This window comes from Trachemys scripta, chromosome 10, assembly GCF_013100865.1.
Source record: "Trachemys scripta elegans isolate TJP31775 chromosome 10, CAS_Tse_1.0, whole genome shotgun sequence".
NCBI classification, from domain to species: Eukaryota; Metazoa; Chordata; order Testudines; family Emydidae; genus Trachemys; species Trachemys scripta.
In genome coordinates, this window is record NC_048307.1 from 39,957,977 (window position 1) to 39,983,071 (window position 25,095).

Here is a 25,095-nt window from a genome sequence, read left to right on the forward strand (position 1 = left end):
GTAATAAATGAAGGCGGGGGGGGGGGGGGGGAGCTCCCTTTTATGGACACCCAGCCAGCCAGCTAGCTATAAAATCCTCTTGGTAGCTGTTCGTTACTTGCTTTATCTGTAAAGGGTTAAAAAGTCTGACTGCATGCATAGGTAAAAGGAAATGACACTTGGCCAAAAAAGCCAATGGGAAGGCTAGAACTTTTTAAAATTGAAACAAGACTCCTCTTTTGTCGGTCTGTCTATGGTTGTTCTCCCAGAGATGAGCAACAGGGCTAGAGCTATGCCATAAAAAGCTGTGGGCCAGGTATGAAAATCACCAGATCATACCTAGAATGACTTATTTGAACCCCCAGATATGTAAGTAGATCAGGAAATGTCTAGGAAGATGTGATTAGGTTTATCCCTTTTATTTCTGTATGGCTTGTGGACTCCTCTGTGCTAACCCTAGGTGCTTTTGTTTTGCTTATAATCTTTAAGATAGACCTTAAGAAAACCATTCTTGATGCTCAATTATTATATTTGCTCTTTTTAAATCTAGCAATAGCCTAAATTCCAGATGTATTTTCTTTCTTTTTGTTTTTAATAGACTGTACCTTTTTTAAGAACAGGATTGGGTTGTTGTGTGCTAAGAGGTTTGTGCATATGTTGTTTAATTAGCCAGTGGCAACAGCTGATTTCCTTTGTTTTTTTTTTTCTCAGCTCTTCCCCAGGAGTGGGGTGAAAGAGCTTGAGGGTATCCCACAAGGAGTATTTCCCAAGTGTGCCTTCATGGGTTCAAAGAGGTTTTTTTTTTTTTGCATTTGTGTAGTGGCAGCATCTACCCATCCAAGGTCAGAGAGAAGCTGTAATCTTGGGAGTTTAATACAAGCCTGGAGTGGCCAGTATTAATTTTTAGAATCCTTGCGGGCCCCCACCTTCTGCACTCGAAGTGCCAGAGAGAGGAATCAGTTTTGACATGGTGGCAGAGCGGTGGGATCATTTTGAACCAGAAACACAGATCTCAGCATTTTAAAAGGACACATTTTTCCTTTTGGTAGCCTGCAAAGCCAGGGAATTCTTTCTTTCTTTCTTTCTTGCCTGAGGGAGAACAGGCATGCAAAGGGTTCAGCTTGCCAAGCCAGGGAGTCCAACAAGCAGTTTATTTTATTTTTTCCCCTAGGTTCGTGGCAACAAAATAGCTAGGCTAGAGTAGGGCAGCCCTGTGCATGAGGTTGCGGTCGGGCACTGAAACCCTAGAGAAACCAGTCTTCCCAAAGTGGCACGCCACAGAGAAGACAGACCCAGATGAACCCCAGACATCCAGCTCCATGACAGAAATGCAGGGAGGGGATGGGGTAATGGAGATGTCCCAGAAGGGAAGGGTCAGCCCTCCTCCAACTGAAATCCCGGTGCCAGGATGGAGGGATGCCCTTAACTCAGGCCGAGTTCTAGCTGAGGACGAAAGGAGTTTCTTCCTAGAGATGAATCGCTTGGAAGCGGAAGACAAGTGCTTGGAGGTGGAAGTGGAAATGAAGCGCTTGGAGGTGGAAGAGGAGGAGAAGAGAGAGGCGAAGCGTTTGGAAGTGGAGCTGAAGCACTTAGAGCTAGAAAAGGCCCTCCAGACAGCCAGGGAAACCCCAGATGACTTCTCGTTCCACCACCCTACTCTCCAACCACCCACCTCGCCCCAGCCCACAGTTAGCTGTGTGATGCTTCAAATGTAATGAGCTGTGGCATATGAAGGCCAACTGCCCCAAGAACACCAGCTGACTGCAGCTCATCACCTCAGGGTCCCACGAGAGTCTTCAGGCCCAGATACCTCACAAATACCCCCAAAGCGAAGGGAAACTGTGAGTGTGGGCAAAAGGAAGATTACTGCATGAAGAGACACTGGAGCACAGGTTTCAGCTACCCACCAATCCCTGGTGGACCCCAAATTCATCGACCCCGCTGCCCCACCCAAGCTGCGCTGGTCTGCTTTGAGATGGACTGTGATGATGTAGTGATGGGGCACTGCCCTGCAGCGGTTTCTAGGTAGGGTTTTGTGTGTGTTTGTTGATTGGGCAGCCTCGAGGCTGTGTTCCCATTGCCATGGAAATGCACACTGGGCAGGAAGACAGTGGACATGCTGCAAGCTCTAGCACCCCAGGTCTAGGCCAGGAGTAGAATTCCAATATGACCCACACCAGCCTTGTTTATGAGACAAATCATGCGACTTGGCTGTGAAGGGTGGGCCCTGAAGGTTTCTTAGACGGCAGCTCAAGTAACAATAGGCCCCAAGCCTCACCCAGCACTTAACCCAACCTTTTTGAACTTGAGATTTAACATTTTTCTTTTTACATTTCCTCCTGGCCTTTGTGCATCCTGCTTTCTGGCAGGGATCAAAAGCAAAATGAGGACTCTGCTCACCAGATTTACGACCTAGTGGAAACCACATCTTGGTGCACTTGTGGCTGTTTACTTGTATCAGCCCTCTCAAGCTTTGCCTATCGCTGCTCTGCAGGCATGCTGAAACCAGGGGGATTGGTACCAGCTGCAAATTGCCCATGTACACAGTGTGTCTGTGTACCACTACCCTTTAGTGGATGGCATTAGAACTGCTTTGAGTGAGTATTATCATGGCTCTGCCTAGTGGCTGGAGGCCCAGATCTGATAAAAGCCCTACTATAGCAAATGGAGAGTCTCCTTTAGCTCAGGGAGTAGAAGCTTGTGTCTATGGCGCAGGAGAAGCTGAGTTCTCTCCCTGCTTATGGCTGTGAAGTCCAGGCATCCATGGAGTACGTCAGAGGTGACAGCCCTTTGTCTGGAGAAAAGAAGAGAGGGAAGACCATGGGAAGAGAAGAAGCCAAGATTTCTCCCTTCCGTGGTCTGCCTAGGAGGGGAGATGGAGGGAGTGGAGAGCGCTGGGGCATGGGTGGAAACAGGAAGAGCAACAGGATTGAATTATGGGGCAGTCTCTTTTTTCCAGTGGGGGATTAATTTAGGCTGGGAGGAGGGTGCAGAGGGAGGGACAGGCATGGCCAGATTGGAGCCTGTTGAGATTGCGCTGGGTCTGTGCAACATCTCTGGAGTGGTCCTAGAGCCATGCAAGATGCATGGTGGCACAAAACATCCATCAGGTGACTCTGCTCTAGAGGCAGCATGGAGATTAAGCTCACATGACGCCAACGATCAATTCCTTCTGGCTCCTAGTGCTGACAGCAACGTGCAGCTCCCAGATGGCTCTGTTCCAATTCTCACTACTTTGTTCAAGACTACCTGGAGACAGGCCCAGAACAAAACCCAGAGCCAAATTCCCCTGAACTTTTGGAAGGTTGAGACCTAGAGCCAAACATTGCTGCTTGAGCTCATCTCTAAACATAACACAGAGGAGCCTCTCCAGAGTCACTGATAAGTGGATTCCTCATTTTCATTCCTGATCCAGCATGGGGGGGAGGGGAGGGAGAGGAGTGTGGAAGTGGGGGCCATCCATGTCCCATCAAGCAGCTGGTGAAGAAATCAGCCCAGGGTAGCTCTAGTCCTTTAACAGCTCTGCTACTCATTGCCATATATTATAGCATCAGATACAATGGCAAAAAGCAGTTGGTACCTCAATAATAATGTTAATTTCCTGTATCATAGTGATTGAAAAAGGATTTTATTTCATTGGTTGGCTCAAAAATATAGTTGCACTGTATCACCTGTAATAGCTTTAAACCTTTCACTGATCACATATGGGTTCATTGAGCTATTGTGGTGCAAGACCAGAAGCCTTAGTCCTGATCCACAAAGGCTGGGTCCAGATCCAAAGTTCAGAGGGGACAGGGTAGTGTTTGGCTCTGGGGCTTTGTTCTGAGGTCCACCCATTCCTCCGTTATGGAGCCTGGGGAAATATAACACCATATGCAGCTGCAGCTGTCCCTGCAATAGTATTACTTAGGGTATATTTACACTGCAAAAGCTGTGCACAGCCTAGCAAATCTGACCTAGCTTGAATCCAGCTAGTGCAGGTAACAACAACCAAAAAGCCAGTGCAGCGTGGGCTAGTAAGCTGAGTACATACCCAGGGCTTGTACTACCTGCCCTGTGCTGTTTTCATTGCTATTGTTAGCCATTCTAGCTAGATTCATGCTAACCCCAGTAGACTAGCCCTGCACAGCTTTTGTGGTATAGACATACCCAGAGGGTACTTAACACAGTACCCCTTAGCGTAGTCACACTGAATTTACTTTGCATCAGCTTCGTGAAGAGTAAAATTCACTCCTTGTCAGAGAGCCAGCACAAGGATCTAGTCACCACTTAGATCTTACTTAAGCTCTCCTTGCTGGTTTTCGCCACAAGGGAGAATGTTTCCATTTGTATCCTTCACTTGGCTAGTCAGTTTGACCCTCTGTTGTTAGTCACTTTCATTTCCAGTTTTCATTCCCTTAATCCCTGTGACACTGCACCTGATATTCTTCACAGTGATATTATGATATGATTATGGCATGATCATGATGCATTTTGTACAAGAGGGGTCATGTGAGGTGTCATTGGAAAAGTTATGATTTGCTGAATATAATTATGCTATTTGTATGCATGTATCATTTTGTATCTGAAGTTTTGAAATACAGATCCCTAGTCAATATTCATATGGGCTTACTCTGGAAAACACCCACAGCCAGCCTTTCAGGTACAACAATGAGGAAGTCGGACGGGGCTCATGACCAATCAGCAAAGAAAATGGACTAATGGCATTCGGGGCTGTATAAGTAGGAGATTGCCAGCAGATCGAGAGATGTGATAATTCCCCTCTATTTGGCATTGGTGAGGCCTCATCTGGAGTACTGTGTCCAGTTTTGGGGCCTGCACCACAAGAAGGATGTGGAAAAATTGGAGAGAGTCCAGCAGAGGGCCACAAAAATGATTAGGGGTTGGAGCACATGACTGATGAGGAGAGGCTGAGGGAACTGGGATTATTTAGTCTGCAGAAGAGAAGAATAAGGGGGGATTTGATAGCTGCTTTCAACTACCTGAAAGGGGGTTCCAAAGAGGATGGATCTAGACTGTTCTCAGTGGTAGCAGATGACAGAACAAGGAGTAATGGTCTCAAGTTGCAGTGTGGGAGGTTTAGGTTGGATATTAGGAAAAACTTTTTTTACTAGGAGGGTGGTGAAGCACCAGAATGGGTTACCTAGGGAGGTGGTGGAATCTCCTTCCTTAGAGGTTTTTAAGGTCAGGCTTTACAAAGCCCTGGCTGGGTTGATTTAGTTGGGGATTGGTCCTGCTTTGAGCAGGGGGTTGGACTAGATGACCTCATGAGGTCCCTTCCAACTCTGATATTCTATGATTCTATGACTGTGGAATAGTTTAACCTTCCTGTGGGCGTTTTGACTAGCCTGTAAGCAATGGTTGCTATAACACTGCAAGATCATGTGACCAGACCACATGTCTCTGGACTTCAGAGATCAGTATTTTCCTCACAGATTGGGCTGGGAACCAAGTTTTAAAACAAAGGGTTCCCACCCTATGCTAATGCTATATAAGGCAGGGGAGTGACATCATCTGTTCTTCTTCACTCCCCACATGAGAAGACTCCTGGAAACACCTGAGGAACAAAGACTGAACTGTGAGGAAGTGCTAGACCCAGGTTAAAGGGATTTCTAGCCTGTGTATGAAGTCCTGAGAAACCCAAGCTGTAAAGCTAATGCCGTAAGTGCTTTAAGAATCTACAAGTCTGCCTGTACCATCAGTTAGGGTGAGAATCTGCTATTCTTATCCAATCTGTCTAGTATAATGAACTTAAGTTGCATTTTTGTTTATTTGCTAGGTAATCCACCTTGATCTGTTTGCTATCCCTTATAATCACTTAAAATCTATCTTGTGTAGTTAATAAATTTATTTTATGTTTTAATCTAAACCAGTGAGTTTGGAATGAAGTGTGTGGGAATCTTAGCTCAGATAGGCTGTTGCATATTCCTCTCCACATTGAGGAAGGAAGTGGCGAAATCTATGAGCTGTAGTTCCCTGTACAGTGCAAGACAGTATAATTTTGGGTTTATGCTCCAGAGGGGCATGCACGCCTGAGGAGCTGAGAGTTACTTTGGCTTTAGTCAGAGACCCTGCATGTAACTGCAGCTGGGTGTGTTCCTACCTCTGTATATGCTGGTGGAAATGTAAGACCAGGAGCGTGTCTGCAGCTTGTCACAGCAGTACAGTTTGAGAAGGAGCCCAGGCTGGTGGGTTAGAGGGCTCGCTGGCACCCCAGTTCCAGGTGGCACCCCATGGGGAACCTGTCACAATCCCCCTGCCCTGTTGGATTTACAACACTGCAGGGAAAAGTTTAACAGTAATTTTTTAAAAAATTATAAAACAACCTGATGTGATTATTATTTTTCTTTTAAATCATAAACTAAAATATTTCCAGTCATATTAGGTATTTTTTAATCCCTTCTGGCTTTTTAAACAAAATATAAATACTCCGTTTACAACATCCCTTTAAACTGAATAAAAATTAAAACTCCACGCCAGATTCTGATCTCAGGTTCACCAATGTAAATCAAGAGTAACCCCTCTGACTGTGACGTCAGTACTAAGTGGCGTTACATTGCTTTACTTAAGTTGTCAATTCTTTGGATGGGGAACGGCTTGTTCTGTATCTGAACAGCACTTAGCACAATGGGGCCTGGGTCCATGACTCGGACTGCTAGGCACTATGGCAATACAAATAATAAAATAACTTTTTAACAACATTACAGTTACTGAGAGCAGATTTTAGCCCTAGAGATTTGGCTAAATGTTGGGTATCCTAAAGCAGAACAATTTGGGCTTGATTTCAGAAGCCCTGAATACCCACTATTCCAGCTGAAGGCAATGGGAACTGCAGGTGCTCAGTACCTCTGACAATCAGACCCAAGAAGTCTTAGACTGAGCACTCAAGAACATAGACAAAACCAGAAGTCGCATTTGAAACTTTTCACCTTAGTTCCTATTTGGGGTGCATTGGTGTCAGATTATAAATAATAAAATACACCCAGATCACAGCTGTATTCTTACTGTGAGGCTGGGGACTAGGATTTGTAATGTCACTAGCAAGCCTGCACAAAAATACAGCCCCATATTGTACAGCTGGGCACAGTTTAGACTATAGAGCTATCTACCGATATAGCATGTAATCTGCAGATACTGGTAGTGCCTGGTACAGTAATAACCTTTGTTTTATTTAACCTAAATCATCAGCAAACTCCACTTGGAAACAGAGAAAAGCCCCAAGATTGAAGAAAAGTTAAGTATAAAAATATTTAAAATAATCACTCTCATTTCCCTCATGTTCTTAAAATTGAGAAATACTTTTTTGGTTTCCAGGGGCTACTGGAATGGAGAAACGTTTTATACCCCACTGTATCATGCACCCCAGAAGCGGACATCTCAAGCACCATCTTGAAAGTGTTGAATTTGGGTTGGGAGGTGGGGTCAGGTGTCATGCGTCCCTCCCTGTGTGGATCAAGACCTACAAGGGGAAAATAAGAGCACTCAGCAAGTGGTTGGAAAATGCTCATTCCTCCCCCGCCCCCACCAAAAAATAAAGTCCTGTGTGGCCCTTCCCCTGCCCCTTTTTTTGGCAAAGATGTGTTTAGTAAAAATTTTCAATTTTTGAAAACCAAAAACTAAACTGAAAAACTAATATGTTTACTGGAAATATGCAAAATGGTCAAAAAGCTAATTTCCACTGAAAAAAAATTTCAATGGAAAAATTTGACTAAATTTATTGTGGCTTGTTATGTGAAGGGAGGGGTAGCCCAGCTAAGGTTCAGCTGTCAACTAGCACAGCCATCATGGCCCAGATCCTGAAAGGGAGTTAGGTACCAGAGAGCTACAGAACAATCTGGAAATCCCAGACCCCATAAAATACAGCCTGGTCTTCCCTGGGATCTGGAGGACCTGTGGATGAAACCCTGGCCCCACTGAAATCAATGGCAAAGCTGCCACTGATGTTAATGGGGCCAGAATTTCAGCCTGTGAGTTTAATTGAAATCCAAAACTCGTAGAATGCTGGCAAGGCATCCTGTCCCACTGCGGCATGGAGCACTGGCGGGGGAAGCAGCTCCCAGGACCCCTAGCAGTGCCTGGCAGGAATCCCTCCATCTTGTAAGGCTGTGTGATGTCTGTAGCCCGCACTCCTCCCTGACAGTGCCTTGGCTGGCCATGGGAGTTTTTTTTTTTTTTTTCCATTCAGGATCAAGCGTGAGCCAGTTGCAAAGTATGTTTTTTATGAGAAAAATGTAAAGAAAAATAATTTAATTCCCCCCCCCCTCTTGGTTACTGTGTCCAAACCAACTGCTGTCACTTGGCAGTCCTGGGAGAGCTTCTCCCCAGCAGTCCTGTTTGTGCTGGTTTCCCTAGCTGTGCGCTTATAGTGTTCACAGAGACACCACAGTGCTTCCCAAACATGCACAGAGAGGGTTGCGATGGGACCTGTGTAGGGGCAACCCTGGGCTGAGGAGGGGCAAGGTGGGGCTGGGGACAGAACACAACGTGTTTCTGTGCTCCTGGCTTGTGAAGCAGGCTGTTTGGGAGCTGCCAGCACTGGTGGAAGTTAGAGCAGCCCTGAGGTTGCTCTAACTTGTTCCAGGGTCAAACTGACCTTATCCAGTGGAAAGGTAGCATAATTCCCCTACGTGCACCAAGTGCTGCTTTGACTCATTTGGGTAACTAGCACCTTTGGCTGAGGCTCTACATGTGCTTCACAGACAATCCCTTAATCATCATGCCCCCTGTGCAAAGATTCACCACACCTTACAGGTTGAGACCTAAGGAGGTTAAAGGCCTGATTTCTAGAGGTGGCGAAGTCAATGAGAGCAGCTAGTGCTCAGCACCTCTGAAAACCAAGCCAAAGTGACTTGCCCATAGTCACCCAGTGGATCAGTGGCAGAGGTGGGACGAGGCCCCAGAGCTCCGGGTCCCTAGTCATGTGTTTGAACTACCTTAGGCTGTGCAAAGCAGCAGAGTGTGGGGAACAAGCCTGCACAGGCCTGGCATGGGGGAAGCACGTGGTAGGAGTGGAGGAAATGACATAAGAGGCACGTGGTGTTTCTTGCTTAAGAATTAACGATGGAGACATCTCATGGGAATGGTGTTGATGAGACCACAGCCTAACATTGAGCAAGGGAGCAAAGCAAGGTATGTTTAGTTCTGTGGCAGAGGGCTGCTTGGGGAGCAGATCATTCTGAAGGTGGCAGCTGGATACAGAACTACTCCATTTCAGGTGGCAACTGTTGCTCCACTAGACCAGGGGGTCTCAAACTGTGGGTTGGGACCCCATTTTAATGGAGTCACCCAGACAGGTGATGGCCCTAGGCCCCACCATGTCTGAAACCCAAGCCCAATCCCCACCCCCCAGAGCTAAGGTTACATGCCCCCCGCCCAGGGTAGAAGTCATTGGGTTTCAGCTTTGCCTCTACCCCCCCATCCAGGGCAACAGGGCTCAGGAAGGCTCAGTCTTTTGTCCCCTCTCCTGGGGCTGTGTAGTAATTTTTGTTGTCAGAAGAGGGTCATGATGCAATAAAGTTTGAGAATTGCTGCACTAGACTCTCAAGTCTAGTTCTGGAAAGACCTGTCTCTCTCCCCCTCCCATTCAAGTACTATTTCTGCATTTCCCATGCCCCTCCCCAATAGCAACTTCCTGGCAGCTCCATCCTCACATTTCCCTTTTCATCCTTAAGTCCACACCATCAAGAAGTGATGGAGGCAGAAGAAGAAAGAGGTGAGATGCCTGGACACCGCAGCAACGGGCAGGGCCACCCAGAGGATTCAGGGGGCGTGGGGCAAAGCGGGGGAGCTTGTACTCACCAGGCGGCGCTCTGAGTCTGCGGTGGCGGCATTTCGGCAGCAGGGGGCCCTTCAGTCGCTCTGCGTCTTCGGCAGCACTGAAGGGCCCCCTGCCGCCAAAATGGTGCCGAAGACCTGGAGCGACTGAAGGGCCCCCCGCTGCTGAAATGCCGCTGAAGACCCGGACCGCCGCCAGGTGAGGAAAGGATTCTCGGCCAGGGCTTGCGGGGCCTGGGGCAAATGATCCCACTTGCCCCCACCTCTGGGCGGCCCTGGCAATGGGCACCATGGAAGAACCCAGGGAGACAGACAAGGAATGGGAAGAGTTTCACGAGTGCTCTTACTGGGCAATTTTGCAGTTTGTAGTGGCAACGTAGCGTCCAGTATAGTGAATATTGCACCTCACAACATTGTTTGTGAAGTCTGACTCCAGCACCATGTACTTGGGGTTCACTTGAACCTGAGAAAACAAGACAAAGACCACGTCAGGAAACAGTTCCTCTGATAATGGAGGTGGAGAGAGAGAGAGAAAGAGAGCGCGCTTGTAAGTTAGTCAGGGTAAGGACTAGCTACGACTCTGTGGTTGTACAGCACCTAGTGCAATGGGGCCTAGTTCTTGGCAGGTCCCTAGGCTCTACTGTAATGTACATTATCATATGTAGCTACATTTTTTTGCAATGAAAAATGCACATTTATGGGATGTGGGGGGGTAATTCCTTTTAGGGAAATAAACTGTCATGGGCAGTTCTGCTTTTATACTGTCACATTTTTAAGTTTTAGGATTTCTTCTAAAGGTAAAATGCCTCCACTTTCTTCCAAGTGAACAGCTTGTCATCCTGATGCAACCATCTTGCTTCTCTGTAGCAAATTGTAAAAAAAAAAAAAAAAAGTGTAAACAAAGTCAAATTCAGCCCTGGTGTAATTGGGCTTAGCTTCCCTTGAACTGAATGGCATTGTGCCTGCTTGTAGCAGGGCTTAATTTGGTCCTAAAAATGTGTTTGAGTATGAGTACACAATGGCTCTTTTTCCATCTGTTCTCAGGGGTGACCAGCTATTGTTTAATTTTCATACCCCTCCCCCACCCCCACTGTTGCAAGCTATGCATTGACAATTAGCAGTGACTAGCCCTCCATGCAGTTGCTTCTGTCCTCAGAAGAATGTCTGATCAGCCCTGTTATTCACATGCTGTGTGGATGGATGTTCACAACCAAGGGGACCGGCAATGGGGCCGTGGACACACACAAACCAAAATCCAGTACCATAGATTTCATGAGTAACTGCCTAGCTCTATTCATGGCAATGGCCCATACAGAGAAGTCCTACATTACAGGGAAACCAACCTTTAGGATGTAATTTCCAGGCTGAATGTCTGTTATGTCAATCCATTGGCAATCGATGTCAGCATTGTAGGTGTCATAGCAACCGGGACTCAAGCCCTGACAGAAGGAAAGAGCAGTGCTCATGCTTCATAAGGCCCAGACAGAACCATCAGTTCATCTAGTCTGACCTGCATAATACAGGTCTTTATAATACTTTGCTTTTTATCTTCAGCATTTCTCATTTTTCCTTTTCTGTTGTTCCCTCTCTTTCTTTATATAGAAATATGTTCAGGAATTACCCACACTGCTCAATTCTGTGCAGGTGGCCTGCCTAGTCTGCGACTTCTGCTAATGCAAAACACATTTTCCTCCCAGGAGCAGTGTTGCAGAGTCCATTCCGGGTGGACACCATAATCCAGTTCAGGTGTTTTGAATGAAAGGGAATGAGCAGTCTGAGGACTCTGTCCATTAAATGTGATGCCTGTGATGGCTATATGAAAATACTGGAATGGATTCCTGTGCCCATCTGGAATAACTATTTTACCTCATTTCAGGAAAAATTGGTGCATCTGTGTTTTGCTCACCCCAGCACTCAAAGCATCCTCTGGTAGCTAGTGGCTCACCTGCCTCATGCCCCTTCTGGACCCCAGTGCCCTTTACCTCAGGGTTCTGCCCCAGCAGTACCCCCACACTCTGGGTCTCCCCTCCCAGGGGAACCCCCAACCCTCTACACCCACCTTGCCTCAGTGGCTACTGCTAGTCATCATCTAGCCCCCATTCACTGGGACAAACTGCAGTCTGTCACAGGCACTCACCATTAGCAAGGAGGTTAGATCAGCTGCCTCTGCCTAATCCCAGGCTGCACTTCCCAGCCCCAGTACCTGCATAGGCCCTTAACAAGGCCTCAGCCTGGGGAGTTGCCAGGCTGGAGCTCCCCAGCACTGCTCTGTTTCAGGTACCCTATTCCCAGTCAGCTAGGTATTTCTCCCTCCAAGACTCCTCCCTGAGCCCTTATAACAGGGCCAGGTGTGGCCTGATTGGGGCAAGGCCCCAGCTGTTGCTGCTTCCCCAATCAGCCTAGCTTTTTTCCACCAGAGCAGGGTAACTGCCTAGCTACACCTATATAGGTGAGCATCAGAAAGATTCAAGTGTAGAGTGCATATTAGTTCTATATACACATATAAAAGCACTACTGAGTGCTCAGCCAAAGATACTGCTGCCTTGGGTGCCTCTCCTTCCCCAGCACTGGGCAAGCCCAGGAAACAGAGGCGCCAGAACTGGGGGAGGGGGAGCCTTGCCAGTCCACTTTTCACCAGGGTGGACTCTGCCCCCTTCTCCTCCTCTCCAACCCCCTAGCCAGGCCAGTGTGGAGGGACCCCGTCTGGGGAGCCTGGGCAGCAGCTGTGGGGGAGACTGGGTCCCTCCACCTGCCAGGGGTGTGAGGCGGTTGAGGGCACCCCTGGCCCGTGTTCCCCGCCCAGGGCAGATGGAGGGACCCAGGCTCCCCACAGCTGCCCGCCTGGCTCATATCATAGCTGGGCTATAGCTCTGAGGCCCCTTTCCTCCCCTCCTCCCCCGGGCTGGAGCCAGGTCTGGGAGAGCGGCGCTGGCAGCTGTGGGGAGCCTGGGTCCCTCTATGTGCCCTGGGCGGGGAGCCCAGGACACAGACAGGGGGCTGCTTTCGCTCCCCAGCCCCACTCTGGCTTGGCGGGGGGTGGGGTCACCCCCCCCCCCTTTGGGGAAGTGCCAGGAAATCAATAGGACATGTCCACCTGAGCCTTCTTGATATTCCAGAGGGAGGTGTAACACCTGCACTGGTATGATGCCATGAGGGAGATTCCTGACCAGGTTTGGACACTCACTAATCCCTTCCCCAGCTCCCAGAGGTGACTGTCCCTGCCCACTCACACAGCTGGGTGTCCTAGGAGACTGGGTCCAGTAGGGGAAGAAAGCCCTGCACTAAATCGCAGTCAGAAGGTGGAGTGGCCCCGGATCTATTGGATACATCTCCCCCTCCTCTCACCTGGGTATGTGAAGTGCAGGCATAGCGCTTCAGGTTCCCAAAGTCGCAAGTGGTATCCTCCAGACAGAAGCTAGCCTTGTGGCCCTCGGCCACCTTCCTCCCCGTGGGCGCATCCAGCAGGTCGTAGTGGCTGAACTCGTCCATGCTGTGGTAGTGCCTGGGGAAAACCCAGGGCAGAGGCATGTACAGGGCCAGCTCCAGGTACCAGCTTCTCAAGCAGGTGCTTGGGGCGGCTGCTCCGGAGAGGGGCGGCACGTCCAGATATTCGGCAGCAATTCGGCGGACGGTCCCTCACTCCGCCTGGGAGCGAAGGACCTCCTGCCGAATTGCTGCCGCAGATCGCGATTGCGATCGCGGCTTTTTTTTGTTTGTTTGTTTTGTTTTAGCTGCTTGGGGCGGCCAAAACCCTGGAGCCGGCCCTGGGCATGTACCGCAGAGCTATTCACACATGCATGCTGGGTGGGTGCAGGGGCATCAGAGCAGCCCAGGAGTGGGTGGGGGCAGGGAAAGTGGCAGGATCTCAGATCCTCCCCACCTCACATCGGGAAAATGCTGTGGCTCTGAGCGATGGAGTGTGCGGCTTCTTGAAAGCCACCTGCTCCCATAACGCATCAATCATAGCATTAGAAGCCCAACCTTCTCTTTGCCCATGGTGCTCAGTTCAGGGGTCTGTGATGATGTGGCCTGACCCGTTGGGTGGGGAGGGATAGCTCAGTGGTTTGAGCATTGGCCTGCTAAACCCAGGGTTGTGAGCTCAGTCCTTGAGGGGGCCACTTGGGGATCTGGGGCAAAATCAGTACTTGGTCCTGCTAGTGAAGGCAGGGGGCTGGACTTGATGACCTTTCAAGGTCCCTTTCAGTTCTAGGAGATGGGATATCTCCATTAATTCTAATTCTTCACCCTGAGCAGCATGCGGCTTATGGATACATGAAGGGGAGCTGGCAGGGAAATGGGGTGGGATAAATAAATTTTGCAGAGAAAGGAAGAAAGAAAAGAGGAGCAGAGGAAAAAAGAAAGAAGAAAAGGGTTGGAGTGAGGGAACAAGAAAAATGGAGAGAGGAAGACAAGGTGGGTGCAGGAATGGAGGAGGCCAGTCCATTGATCTATAGCCAGGGGTGGCTCTCACCCTCAGCATATTGACGTAGGCCCCAATTCAGCAAAACGCTGAAGCATGTGCTCAAGCTACTTTACTGATCCAGAGCCTGGGTGGCTCCCCATGGCTGGATACCAGCCTCTGCCCACCAAAGGAAGGTCCCAGTGGCAAGGCCCTGTCACCCAGAGATGGACTAGTAAGGTGCTGAAGAGTGCCAAGTTCTCCTCAACTTACTGGTGGCAGCTGTGCCACTCCCAGTTGTGGCGGGGGCGGTTGGGCAGGAAGTCTGCTGTGCCCTGGTTCTTCACCCGCTGCGGGAACCTCAGCAGCACCCGGATGTCATAGTCGGTGGCCTCGGGGGTGTAGGCAGTGCTGAAGGGGTTAAAAGGAAGGAAATGGGGGAGATGGGTGAAAGTCACTTCACCCTGAAAGCAGCTGGGGACAGCTCAGCACTGGAGGGGCTGAGGGATGGGACTGGGTGAGCTTCTACTTGGAGCGGAGGGAATTTTTTTCAGTAAATAGATTTTTTTGCTGAAAAATGCATTTTTTTTGGCTCAGAAACTGTTCCTGAATTTGGGTTAAAGCTGATGTATCCCTTTTGGATTTGATTTTAAGTCAAAACTTTTTGTTTCAGCTTTTCAGTTTGAAGCAGCATTTTCTTTTCCAATGTGGCTAGTTAAAAAAAACAAATGGGTGGTAGTGGTGAAAACACATGAAGATGGCTGAATCAGAACAAAAAACTTGAAAGCAGATTAATTTCAAAACGAATGCAACATTCCAAAATTAGATTTTCCAAGTTTTCAATTTAATGAAATATTTTGAAAAAAACATGGTTTTCGTTCGAATTGAACCGGCCTTTTCTTCAGCCTAACTGAAAAATCCATTATTTGCTCCATTCAGCTTGTTATAACCTGCCCCTGGGGGTGGGAGGTGGGGGTGAAATGCTTAGTCCTATTTCCAGGCAATTTGGGCTTATTCTAACATTTATTCAGTTGATGAGAACTTTTCTATTGATTTCAATAGCTGTTGCAGCAGACCAGATTTTCAAAGGAGCTCAGGGTCAGATTCCCAGATGCTCATCACCCAAGTTCAGCATTAGATTTTGCCAATGGACTCCACTCCCAGTAGTAGGGTGACCATATTTCCCAAAGGGAAAATGGGACACCACACAGGGCTGGCCTGAGGCGCCCACCTCCCTCCCCGCTCCCCGCCGCCTCCGTGTGGCGCTGGGGCAGGCATTGCTGCTTGCTTGAGCCCTGCCTTCTCCCCAATCAGGGCTGGCACTACTGCTTGCCCCCCCCCCGATAGGTTCCTCTGCACCCCACTTTTCTGACAAAACTGGGCATTTGTCCTGTTTGCTCTTGCCAACTGATCAAGTCAGCAAAAGCAAATGGGACAAATGCCCACTTTTGCCAAAAAAGTCGGGATGGCCGGGACAGGGCTTAAAAAAGGTACGGTCCCGACCAAAATGGGATATGGTCACCATATAGTTAGGCTCCCAAATAAGGGCCAAATTTTCACCAGGGCTCATCCCTCAATGACTCCCGGTGTGACGCTGATGGGCAGATTGTCAAAAGAGCTCAGCGAACAATATGCACCCAGTGCTCTGGGTTCTGGTGAAAATCTGGTCCCTAGAGCGCTGAGTTCTTCTGAGTATTCTGGCTGTAGCAAGTGGCTCTTTGAAGCTTTGCTCAGCAGTATGGGAGCTAGAGCAGATTTGAAAAATAACAGCAAATAAATCTGTATTAAGATTCTCCTTAGCGGAAAAAAGATTTTTTTTTTTTAAAAAAAGGACAGAGCCTCCCCACCTTGCAAAGTCGTCCCCCCCAAACTCTCAGCACTCACATTTCCCCCTTTTATTACCATCATGGCATACCCTGTTAAAGAAGATCAGAAGCTGCTCCACATTGGCCAGGAGATCTCACTTCTTCTACCAGGAAAAGGCTCTGCTACCCCATTGGAGGAAAAGGGTTATACAGAGTGTGACAAGGCTGAGGCATCAATTGCTAAATTGTTGGGTTTAAGTGGTGCTAAATTTGCTGTCCCCCATCGTAGAGTCCAGCTGAGAACAGCTGCCCAGCTCCGAGTGGGCTCCTCACACAAAGTTCATTTTGAGCACAGGAACTGATTGCAATTCTATCTGTGCTCTCAACTTTACAGTGCGGAGAAGCTGAGATGAGTCATTGCAAGGGGAACAAAAATACATCAAGTAAAATAACCCAGTCCCTCATTAAGATCACTACGAGCCACATCTGCTAATACTGTGCATTCCAAGGCACATCTGCTTAATTAAGGCCAGATTCTGATACCCTTACTTCTGTCAAACACCTTACTACATTGTTGTTAATGGCCTATGTGCAGAGTAATATACTACCCAATGTGTGCAGCAATATCAGAATCTGGTCCTTACTAAGCAAAGGCAATGTTTCATTATATTTAGCACAGCACTGCCTTAAGCAGCTACAGAAATGCCAAGTAAATTCCAGAGACTATTATTGCTGTTGGCATCTATCTGTCTAATTTAATAGAACATAATCACCAATATATTCAGTGTATGAACCAGAAAGAACAGTTACACTAATCTTCAAATTCCACTGTATCCACAGTGAATGAGGGTAGATTTTCATAAGCACAAATTATTTTTTCTAATAAAAAAAAGTTTTCATTGAAATATTTTGACCCTTCTCGGAAATCTGGACATGTGCCGAAAAGGGCTGTACAATAATAAAAAAAGAATCCTCAGATTCATTCTCTCCTAGACTTCCTGTTTAGTGCCTTTGCTGGCCACATGTTTGCACATCTCTGAATTCACAGCTGGCACCGGAAGCGGAAATGTTATTGCAATATCTCTATCCTGTTCAACCAGAACCAAGCAGTTCTTGGGACTACCCAAATGATCTATGGGCCCCAAAAGCTTTCCAAATTCAACCAGATTTTTGGCTAGCCCATCATTAATATCAAGGTAGCGACAACAGTATCACGAACTCCAAACATTCAAAAATCATGAGTTGGTCATTCAAAAATCACGAGATCATTCAAAAATCATTGTCTTAAAAATCATGAGATTGAAAAAAATTGGATTCTTTTTCTTTGTCTTCAGGTTTCTGGGCCTTTAAGTTTCATGTTTTAAGCTTTTCTCTTCAACCACGAGGGTTAGAAACTTCTTTTATAAAGGAAAGTTCAGATTCTCCCCTAATCTCCTGACTCCAGGAGCTGGGGATTCAGAGAGAACCCCAAATAGCACAAAACTCATGATATAAATCACAAGAGTTGGCAACATGGGATCACCCATCTCCTTACCTGGCGAGGCACTTTTCCTCAGCAGCACAGCGAAGAGAATAGAGGTGAGCTCTCTGGATGTAGGTGGAGGCCTGGACATAGTTTGGATCAGGTACTAAGTCAGGGAGGCCTGTAAAAGATGGAGACGCAGCCTGAGAAAAACCTGAAAATACACCAGCCACTTAAAGAATGACGGGAGCTGCTCGCTGTGTGCATCTGACACAGCAGTATTCTCAGACTTGGAGGCAGCTGCTCCTAACCTTGTTGGGAAGGCTTGCCTTGGTGACTGCCATGTTTTTTTAATTTCAGCTAGAGATGGAAAATCCTCCTTGCTTCCCCCCTCCAACCCCCGTTTCATTGGCAAATCAAACTCTTACATTTCCAAAGGCTGGCTACTTCATCCAGCCTCCTGGAACTGATTAAATGAAAGATTCCATTGGCTGGGTTACCCATCAGATTTGCCATGGATTGTGGCTTCTTTTCCCTTCCAAACCAGCAGAGATAGCAATTACTTTACTACCAACCTGGCTGGGGATACAGCACCTGAAATGAGTTCTTCCTATTTAATGATTTATTTTTAAGTGAATTTAGTGGGCATGAAAGGTGTTAAATTAACAATCTTGGTAACATGCTAGGGAATCCACAGACAAGTGATAGCACAGAAATCAGTAAAGGAAGCTTTTGATCTCTTCACTCCTTTTGGCGAGACCACACCACCTCTCCGGGTGATTTACTAGGAATCTGAAAAGGAAAAGAGCAGGGCCGGCGCAACCCATTAGACTCATAGACTTTAAGGTCAGAAGGGACCATTATGATCATCTAGTCTGATCTCCCGCATGATGCAGGCCACAAAAGCTAACCCACCCACTCATGGAATTATTCTCTCCCTTGTCTCAGCTGTTGATGTCCCCAAATCATGATTTAAAGACTTCAAGTCGCAGAGAATCCTCCAGCAAGCGACCCCTGCCCCATGCTGCGGAGGAAGGCGAAAAACCTCCAGGGCCTCTGCCAATCTACCCTGGAGGAAAATTCCTTCCCAACCCCAAATATGGCGATCAGCTGAACCCTGAGCATGCGAGCAAGATTCTCCAGCCAGACCCTCCGGAAAAAAGTTCTCTGTAGTAACTTTTAATATCCCATCATTGACCATTGTTACTAATTACCAGCGATGGCACGTTATTGACCTATTGACTAAAATCACGTTATCCCATCAAACCATCCCCTCCATAAACTTATCAAGCTTAATCTTAAAGCCAGAGAGGTCTTTTGCCCCCACTGTTTCCCTCGGAAGGCTGTTCCAGAACTTCACCCCTCTGATGGTTAGAAACCTTCGTCTAATTTCAAGCCTAAACTTCCCGACGGCCAGTTTATATCCATTTGTTCTCGTGTCCACATTAGTACTGAGCTGAAATAATTCCTCTCCCTCCCTGGTATTTATCCCTCTGATATATTTAAAGAGCGCAATCATATCCCCCCTCAGCCTTCTTTTGGTTAAGGTAAACAAACCGAGCTCTTCGAGTCTCCTTTCATACGACAGGTTTTCCATTTCTCGGATCATCCTAGTGGCCCTTCTCTGTACCCGTTCCAGTTTGTATTCATCCTTTTTAAACATGGGAGACCAGGGCGCTAACATTTGGGGGGCAGCGACCGGATCTTTGGCCGTGCTGGTCGTCGTCGGTATTTTAGGGGCGGGACCTTCCGCCGCCTAGGGCGGCAAAAAAGCTGGCAGCGCTCCTGGAAAAGAGGCTGCCAAGATGCTGTGCGTTCTAGTTCTGGGTGCTGTGATGGTTACAAATGGTACTGACAAGGCTTTTCCAGGGAACTAATGCCCTCTGCATTAGACAAATCTGATTGCTTAAATTCTCTCTTGATGTTCCACTGAACTCAGAATGTGTCATACTCAGAAAGGGGAGGGCATAATCTTGGCCCCAGTGAAGTCAATGGGAGTTTTGTGTTTGGCCTCAATGGGGTCAAGATTTCACCCCGAATGTTCATCCTTTCCTCTGAATTCATTGACTGGTGCTTGGTCCTGTTTTAATGTTGTTCCACTTCAGCATTGCTTGCATCTTAAATACATGTGGTATTTTCATTTTTATAAAAAAATCCAAGTTACTTCCAGATATCTCCATTTCTGTGTTACTGCAGCATTTCCAGTGTGCGATGGTGCAGGGCGGGAAGGAGATCTACTGCTTTTTCATGTTTATTTTGTGTGTCAAAATGAAAAGCACAGCATTTTGAGGGAGGACAGGGATATGCGATGGTTAGAGCTGGGGAACTGAGTGTCTAGGCTATTACCTTCTATTCCCTGCTCTACTACTGTGTGCTGTTAGCCAGATCTCTTAGCCTGTCTGTGCCAAGTTTCCCCATCTCTAAATGGGAGAAACAGAATGGCTCTGTCTCTTTGGAATGTTGTGAGGCTTAAATACCGAGTGGTTGTAAAGTACTTTGAAATCCTTTGATGAAATGTGCTATCGAAGGCAAACATTTTTATTATTCACTTATGTGGAAATGTTTGATAGATAGATAGAGTTCACTAAGGGCCCAATCCAACTCATGTTAAAGTCATTGGAAAAAAAAAAACAACTATCATTGGGGATTGGATTGAATTATTATTCAGTGGGTTAGATTGAGCCCTAAACTCCCGAAGTCCTGTCCCAGCAAGCACAGGGATCCACAGAAAGGTGTGTGTGTGAGGGGGGCAGGATTCTCTGGGGACAGACAGTCTCTCCTTTGGTTATTCCCAAGGCCTGGTCAGGAATGTGGCAGGGATATCACCAGGACATTACAAACACAAGTTTCAGGAATTCTGACCAGGCAAAGGATCTGGGGATGGGCTTGTGGTGAAATACACTTGGACTATATACAAAAGTTGGCGGCAGATTGCTAACGTAACTTACATTGATCAAACCTTATAGGATAGACATAGTCTGTGAAACCAATAAGCTGGATACTAGTGAGCGGAGAATGATCATTTCAACACTACAAATGGGCTGTTGCTGCCTTGCTGGAGTATGGGACACTGTAACTCTGGTTGAGATATAACAGGAGAGAGATTAATATTTGGCAAAAGTACAGAAGGTGGCAAATAGGGAGCTAATCTAGTTATAAGAAGAGGTGAAGGGCCAAGATTTACCTTCCTTTGCACTGAAAGGGATGTATGATGCAGATGTTTCCACAGCTAAACAGGAAAGAGAAGGTGGTGCCATAGGTGCTGACTCTGTGGGTGTTGCAGGGCTGGAGCACCCACGAAAAAAAATTAGTGGATACTTAGCACCCACCGGCAGCTAGCTCCTCCCCCTTCCCCTCCCACCCAGTGCCTCCTGCCCACTGAAGATCAGCTGATCCATGGCATGCGGGAGGTGGTGGGCAGAGGGGGAGGAGCAGTGATGGGAAGAGGCAGGGCAGCGGTCGGGCGGGGGTGGAGGGAAGGGGTGGAGTGGAGGTGGGACTTGGGGTGGAGCAGGGATTGAGCACCTCCAGGGAAAGGAAGAAGCCGGAGCCTGTGGGTGGTGCCATCAAAAGGTCAATTGCAGAAATCAGAGCTGCAAAGTCTGTAGGTGGCCAGCCGATGCAGGCTTCTCCTCCATTTTTAAGTACATCAGAAGCAGGAAGCCAGCTAAACAACCAGTGGGGCGACTGGACGATTGAGATGTTAATGGAGCATTCAAGGACGATAAGGTCATTGTGGAGAAACTAAATGAATTCGTTGCATTGGTCTTCACGGCTGAGAATGCGAGGGAGATTCCCAAACGTGAGCCATTCTTTTTAGGTGACAAATCTGAGGAACTGTTCCATATTGAGGTGTCATTAGAGGAGATTTTGGAACAAATTGATAAATTAAACAGTAATAAGTCACCAGGACCAGATGACATTCACCCAAGAGTTCTGAAGGAACTCATGTGAAATTGCAGAACTTCTAACTGTGGTATGCAACCTTTAAATCATTTAAATCACCTTCTGTACCAAATGACTGGAGGATAGATAATGTGACACCAATTTTTTTAAAGGGCTCCAGAGGTGATCCCGGCAATTACAGCCTGACATCAGTACCGGGCAAACTGTTTGAAACTATAGTAAAGAACAGAATTGTCAGCCACATAGATGAACATAATTTTGGGGGAAAAGTCAACATGGTTTTTGTAAAGGGAAATCATGCCTCATCAATCTACTAGAATTCTTTGAGGGGCTCATCAAGCATATGGACAAGGGGGATCCAGTGGATATAGTGTACTTAGATTTTCAGAAAGTCTTTGACAAGGTCCCTCACCAAAGGCTCTTAAGCAAAGTAAGCTGTCATGAGCAGGGCTGGCTCTAACTTTTTTGCCGCCCCAAGCAAAAAAAAAAAAAAAAAAAGTGTGCCACCCACCATAGCGCCGCCATAACACACCCCCACAGCACTGCGCCGCCACCCCCCCTCGCAGAGCACCGCACTGCTGAACCCCCCCAGCCCCCCGCAGAGCGCCGCCAAACCCCCTCCAGCCCACTGCAGAGCGCCGCACCGCAAACCCCTCCCAGCCCCCTGCAGAGCGCCGCCAAACCTCCCCAGCCCTCCGCGGACCGCCACACCGCTGAACACACCAGCCCCTGCGGAGCGCCGCCGAACCCCCCTGCCGAACCCCCCAGCTCCCCGTGGAGCGCTGCTGAACAGCCCCCCCCCACTGCGGAGCGCTGTGCCGCCGAACCCTCCCGCCACCACACACACCTCCCGCCGAGCGCCGCTAAACGCCCCCACTGCTGAGCCATGCTGCTGAACACACCCTCCCCGGGGAGTGCCCCGCCGCGCCACCCCCCCTCCCAGAGCGCCGCTGCCGAATCCCCCCCCAGCCGCCAAAACAAAAACAACCCACCCCAACCCCAGCGCCGTCCGACTGAAACCCCCCACAAAAAAACAAAAAACCCTGAGCGCCCCTCGCCACCCCAAGATTGGCCGCCCCAAGCACATGCTTGGTCGGCTGGTGCCTGGAGCCAGCCCTGGTCATGAGATAAGAGGGAAGGTCCTCTCATGTATCAGTAACTGGTTAAAAGATAGGAAACAAAGGATAGGAATAAATAGTCAGTTTTCAGAATGGAGAGAGGTAAATACTAGTGTCTGCCAGGGGTCTGTACTGGGACTAGTACTATTCAACATATTCATAAATGATCTGGAAAAAGGGGTAAACATTGAAGTGGCAAAATTTGCAGATGATACAAAACTTCTTAGGTTATGTCCAAAGCAGACTGCAAAGAGTTACAAAAGGATCTCACAAAACTAGGTGACTGGGCAACAAAATGACAGATGAAATTCAATGTTGATAAGTGCAAAGTAATTCACACTGGAAAACATAATCCCAACTATACATATAAAATGATGGGGTCTAAATTAGCTGTTACCATTCAAGAAAGAGATCTTGGAGTCATTGTGGATAGTTCTCTGAAAACCTCTGCTCAACATGCAGTGGCAGTCAAAAAAGCTAACAGAATGTTGGGAATCATTAAGAAAAGGATAGATAATAAGACAGAAAGTATCATATTGCCTCTATATAAATTCATGATGTGCCCACATTTTGAACACTGCGTGCAGATGTGGTCATTCCATCTCAAAAAGGATATATTGGAATTGGAAAAGATTCAAAAAAAGGCAACAAAAATGATTGGGGTATGGAACAACTTCCATGTGAGGAGAGATTAATTAGACTGGGACTTTTCAGCTTGGAAAAGAGACGACTAAGGGGGAATATGACAGAGGTCTATCAAATCATGACTGGTATGGAGAAAGTAAATAAGGAAGTGTAATAGGTCCGTGCCGGGGCTCGACCCTTCCTGGCAGGAGGGGAGCCACACCGACTCACTACTGGGGGGGGGGGGGGGGGGAACAAGCAGTCCGTTAGTCCAGAAGCTCCGGCCCTCTGGTGCAGGGGCGGAGCAAAGCCGACAGCTAGCTCAGGGCTCAGGCCCTCAGGCGGGGGCTGAGCAGACAACCGGGAGTTCGGGGGCTCAGGCCCCCTGGTGCAGGGGCTGAGCTGTCAACAGTTAATTCAGGGCTCAGGCCCTCTAGTGCAGGGGCTGAGCAGACAGCAGTCAGTTCAAGCCTCAGGCCCTTGGTTGCAGGGGCTGAGCAAGCAGGCAGTCAAAGAGCCCAGGCCCTGGATCTGGGCGGGGCACACCCAGTTAGCTCAGGCCCTTGGTTGCAGGGGCTGAGCAAGCCAGCAGTCAAAGAGCCCAGGCCCTGGATCAGGGTGGGGCACACACAGGGATAGCTCAGGCCCTTAGTTGCAGGGGCTGAGCGAGCAAACAGGTAAGGTACACCTAGGCTCCTGTAGCCGAGCATTGGGTGAGGGGGAAGCCTGCCACCCGTGAGCGGGGGTGGCAGGGGGGAACGCAGGCCCACCCACTCCACTGCGTTCCAACTCGGGGCCCTAGCAGCGGTTACTGCCGCTGCTGGTCAGTGGGGTATCCAGACCGCAACACACTGACATTGGCTCACATTCGTCTGCAGCCGGACCGGGGTCGGCTACCCCCGGACTACTTCCAGGATCCCCCTCAGAGCCTACCTCGTTCGTCGCACCGGGCTCGGACCAGTCCATCTGCATGGGCTCCTCTCGGCCAGGGGCTTGGTGGCAGGTCCGGTAGCTCCGCCGGGAAATCAGGCCAATCGCACTCGGGCGGCTCCTCCGGGTAGCAGCAGAGGCGGAGGGGTTCTGGTGCAGTCTCGCCTTCCGGGTTGGTGTAGGGGGGCTCCCAGGGTTCCTCCCAGCGACGGGAGCGGACGGGCTCCGGCGGCTCCTCCTCGTAGCGGGCCTGGGGTAGCTCTGGCCAGTTAGGGCCCTGGCCTTGGAGGTCTCCTGGCCGGGAGCTCCCGGCCACACGCCTGCTCCCTGTGGTGGCTGGCCACCGACTGAGCTCTGGCGGCCGGCCTTTATACTTCCTGTCCCGCCCCTTGACTTCCGGGGGGCGGGGACAGGCGGCAGTGGCTCCACCCACTCTGGTGCCTGCACGGGGGCTCCCTCTTCTGGGCAGGAGGGGAGCCACGCCGACTCACTACAGGAAGTGTTATTTACTTCTTCTCATAACAGAAGAACTAGGGGTCACCAAATGAAATTAATAGGCAGCAGGTTTAAAACAAACAAAAGGAAGTATTTCTTCACACAATGCACAGTCAACATGTGGAACTCTTTGCCAGAGGATGTTGTGAAGGCCAAGACTATAACAGGGTTCAAAAAAGAACTAGATAAATTTATGGAGGGTAGGTCCATCAGTGACTAATAGCCAGGATGGGCAGGGATGGTATCCCTAGTCTGTTTGCCAGAAGCTGGGAATGGGTGACAAGGAATGGATCACTTGATGATTACCTACTCTATTCATTCCCTCTGGGACACCTGGCATTGGCCACTGTCAGAAGACAGGATACTGAGCTAGATGGACCTTTGGTCTGACATGATATGGCTGTTCTTATGTTCCTCTAACATAGTCTCCAGTGCTTTGTGCAGCCCCGTTTGTACAGTCCAAGGGCTGGGGCTCCCACTCCTTCCCTTGGGATGTTACATCCCAGCCAAAGATTCTAAAGCAAGGGGATGCAGCTGAAGGGGAGAAAGGCTCCTTTGGGAGAATTGCTTTTACAGAGGGGGCAATTATCCCAGGGAATGGAC

The 25,095-nt window shown here is 48.6% G+C and overlaps 1 protein-coding gene across 3 annotated transcripts in view; it reads right to left on the reverse strand.

Annotated features, from left to right (window-relative positions):
- Positions 1-6,355: 6,355 nt before the first annotated feature.
- The window catches only part of LOXL1 (lysyl oxidase like 1), a 38,909-nt gene continuing 20,169 nt past the window's right edge, over positions 6,356-25,095 (reverse strand). Inside the window, exons 2-7 of one of the 3 annotated variants that reach the window (XM_034784502.1) lie at positions 17,492-17,600; positions 14,426-14,563; positions 13,099-13,255; positions 11,097-11,192; positions 10,101-10,216; positions 6,356-7,438 (exon numbers count right to left, since the gene is read on the reverse strand). In XM_034784502.1, the coding sequence (XP_034640393.1) occupies positions 7,432-7,438; positions 10,101-10,216; positions 11,097-11,192; positions 13,099-13,255; positions 14,426-14,563; positions 17,492-17,600 (623 nt within the window). In that variant the 3' untranslated portion in view covers positions 6,356-7,431. Of the gene's footprint in view, positions 7,439-10,100; positions 10,217-10,272; positions 10,615-11,096; positions 11,193-13,098; positions 13,256-14,425; positions 14,564-17,491; positions 17,601-25,095 lie in introns of those variants that run through there. The other 2 variants (XM_034784504.1, XM_034784503.1) reach the window with 2 other exon arrangements.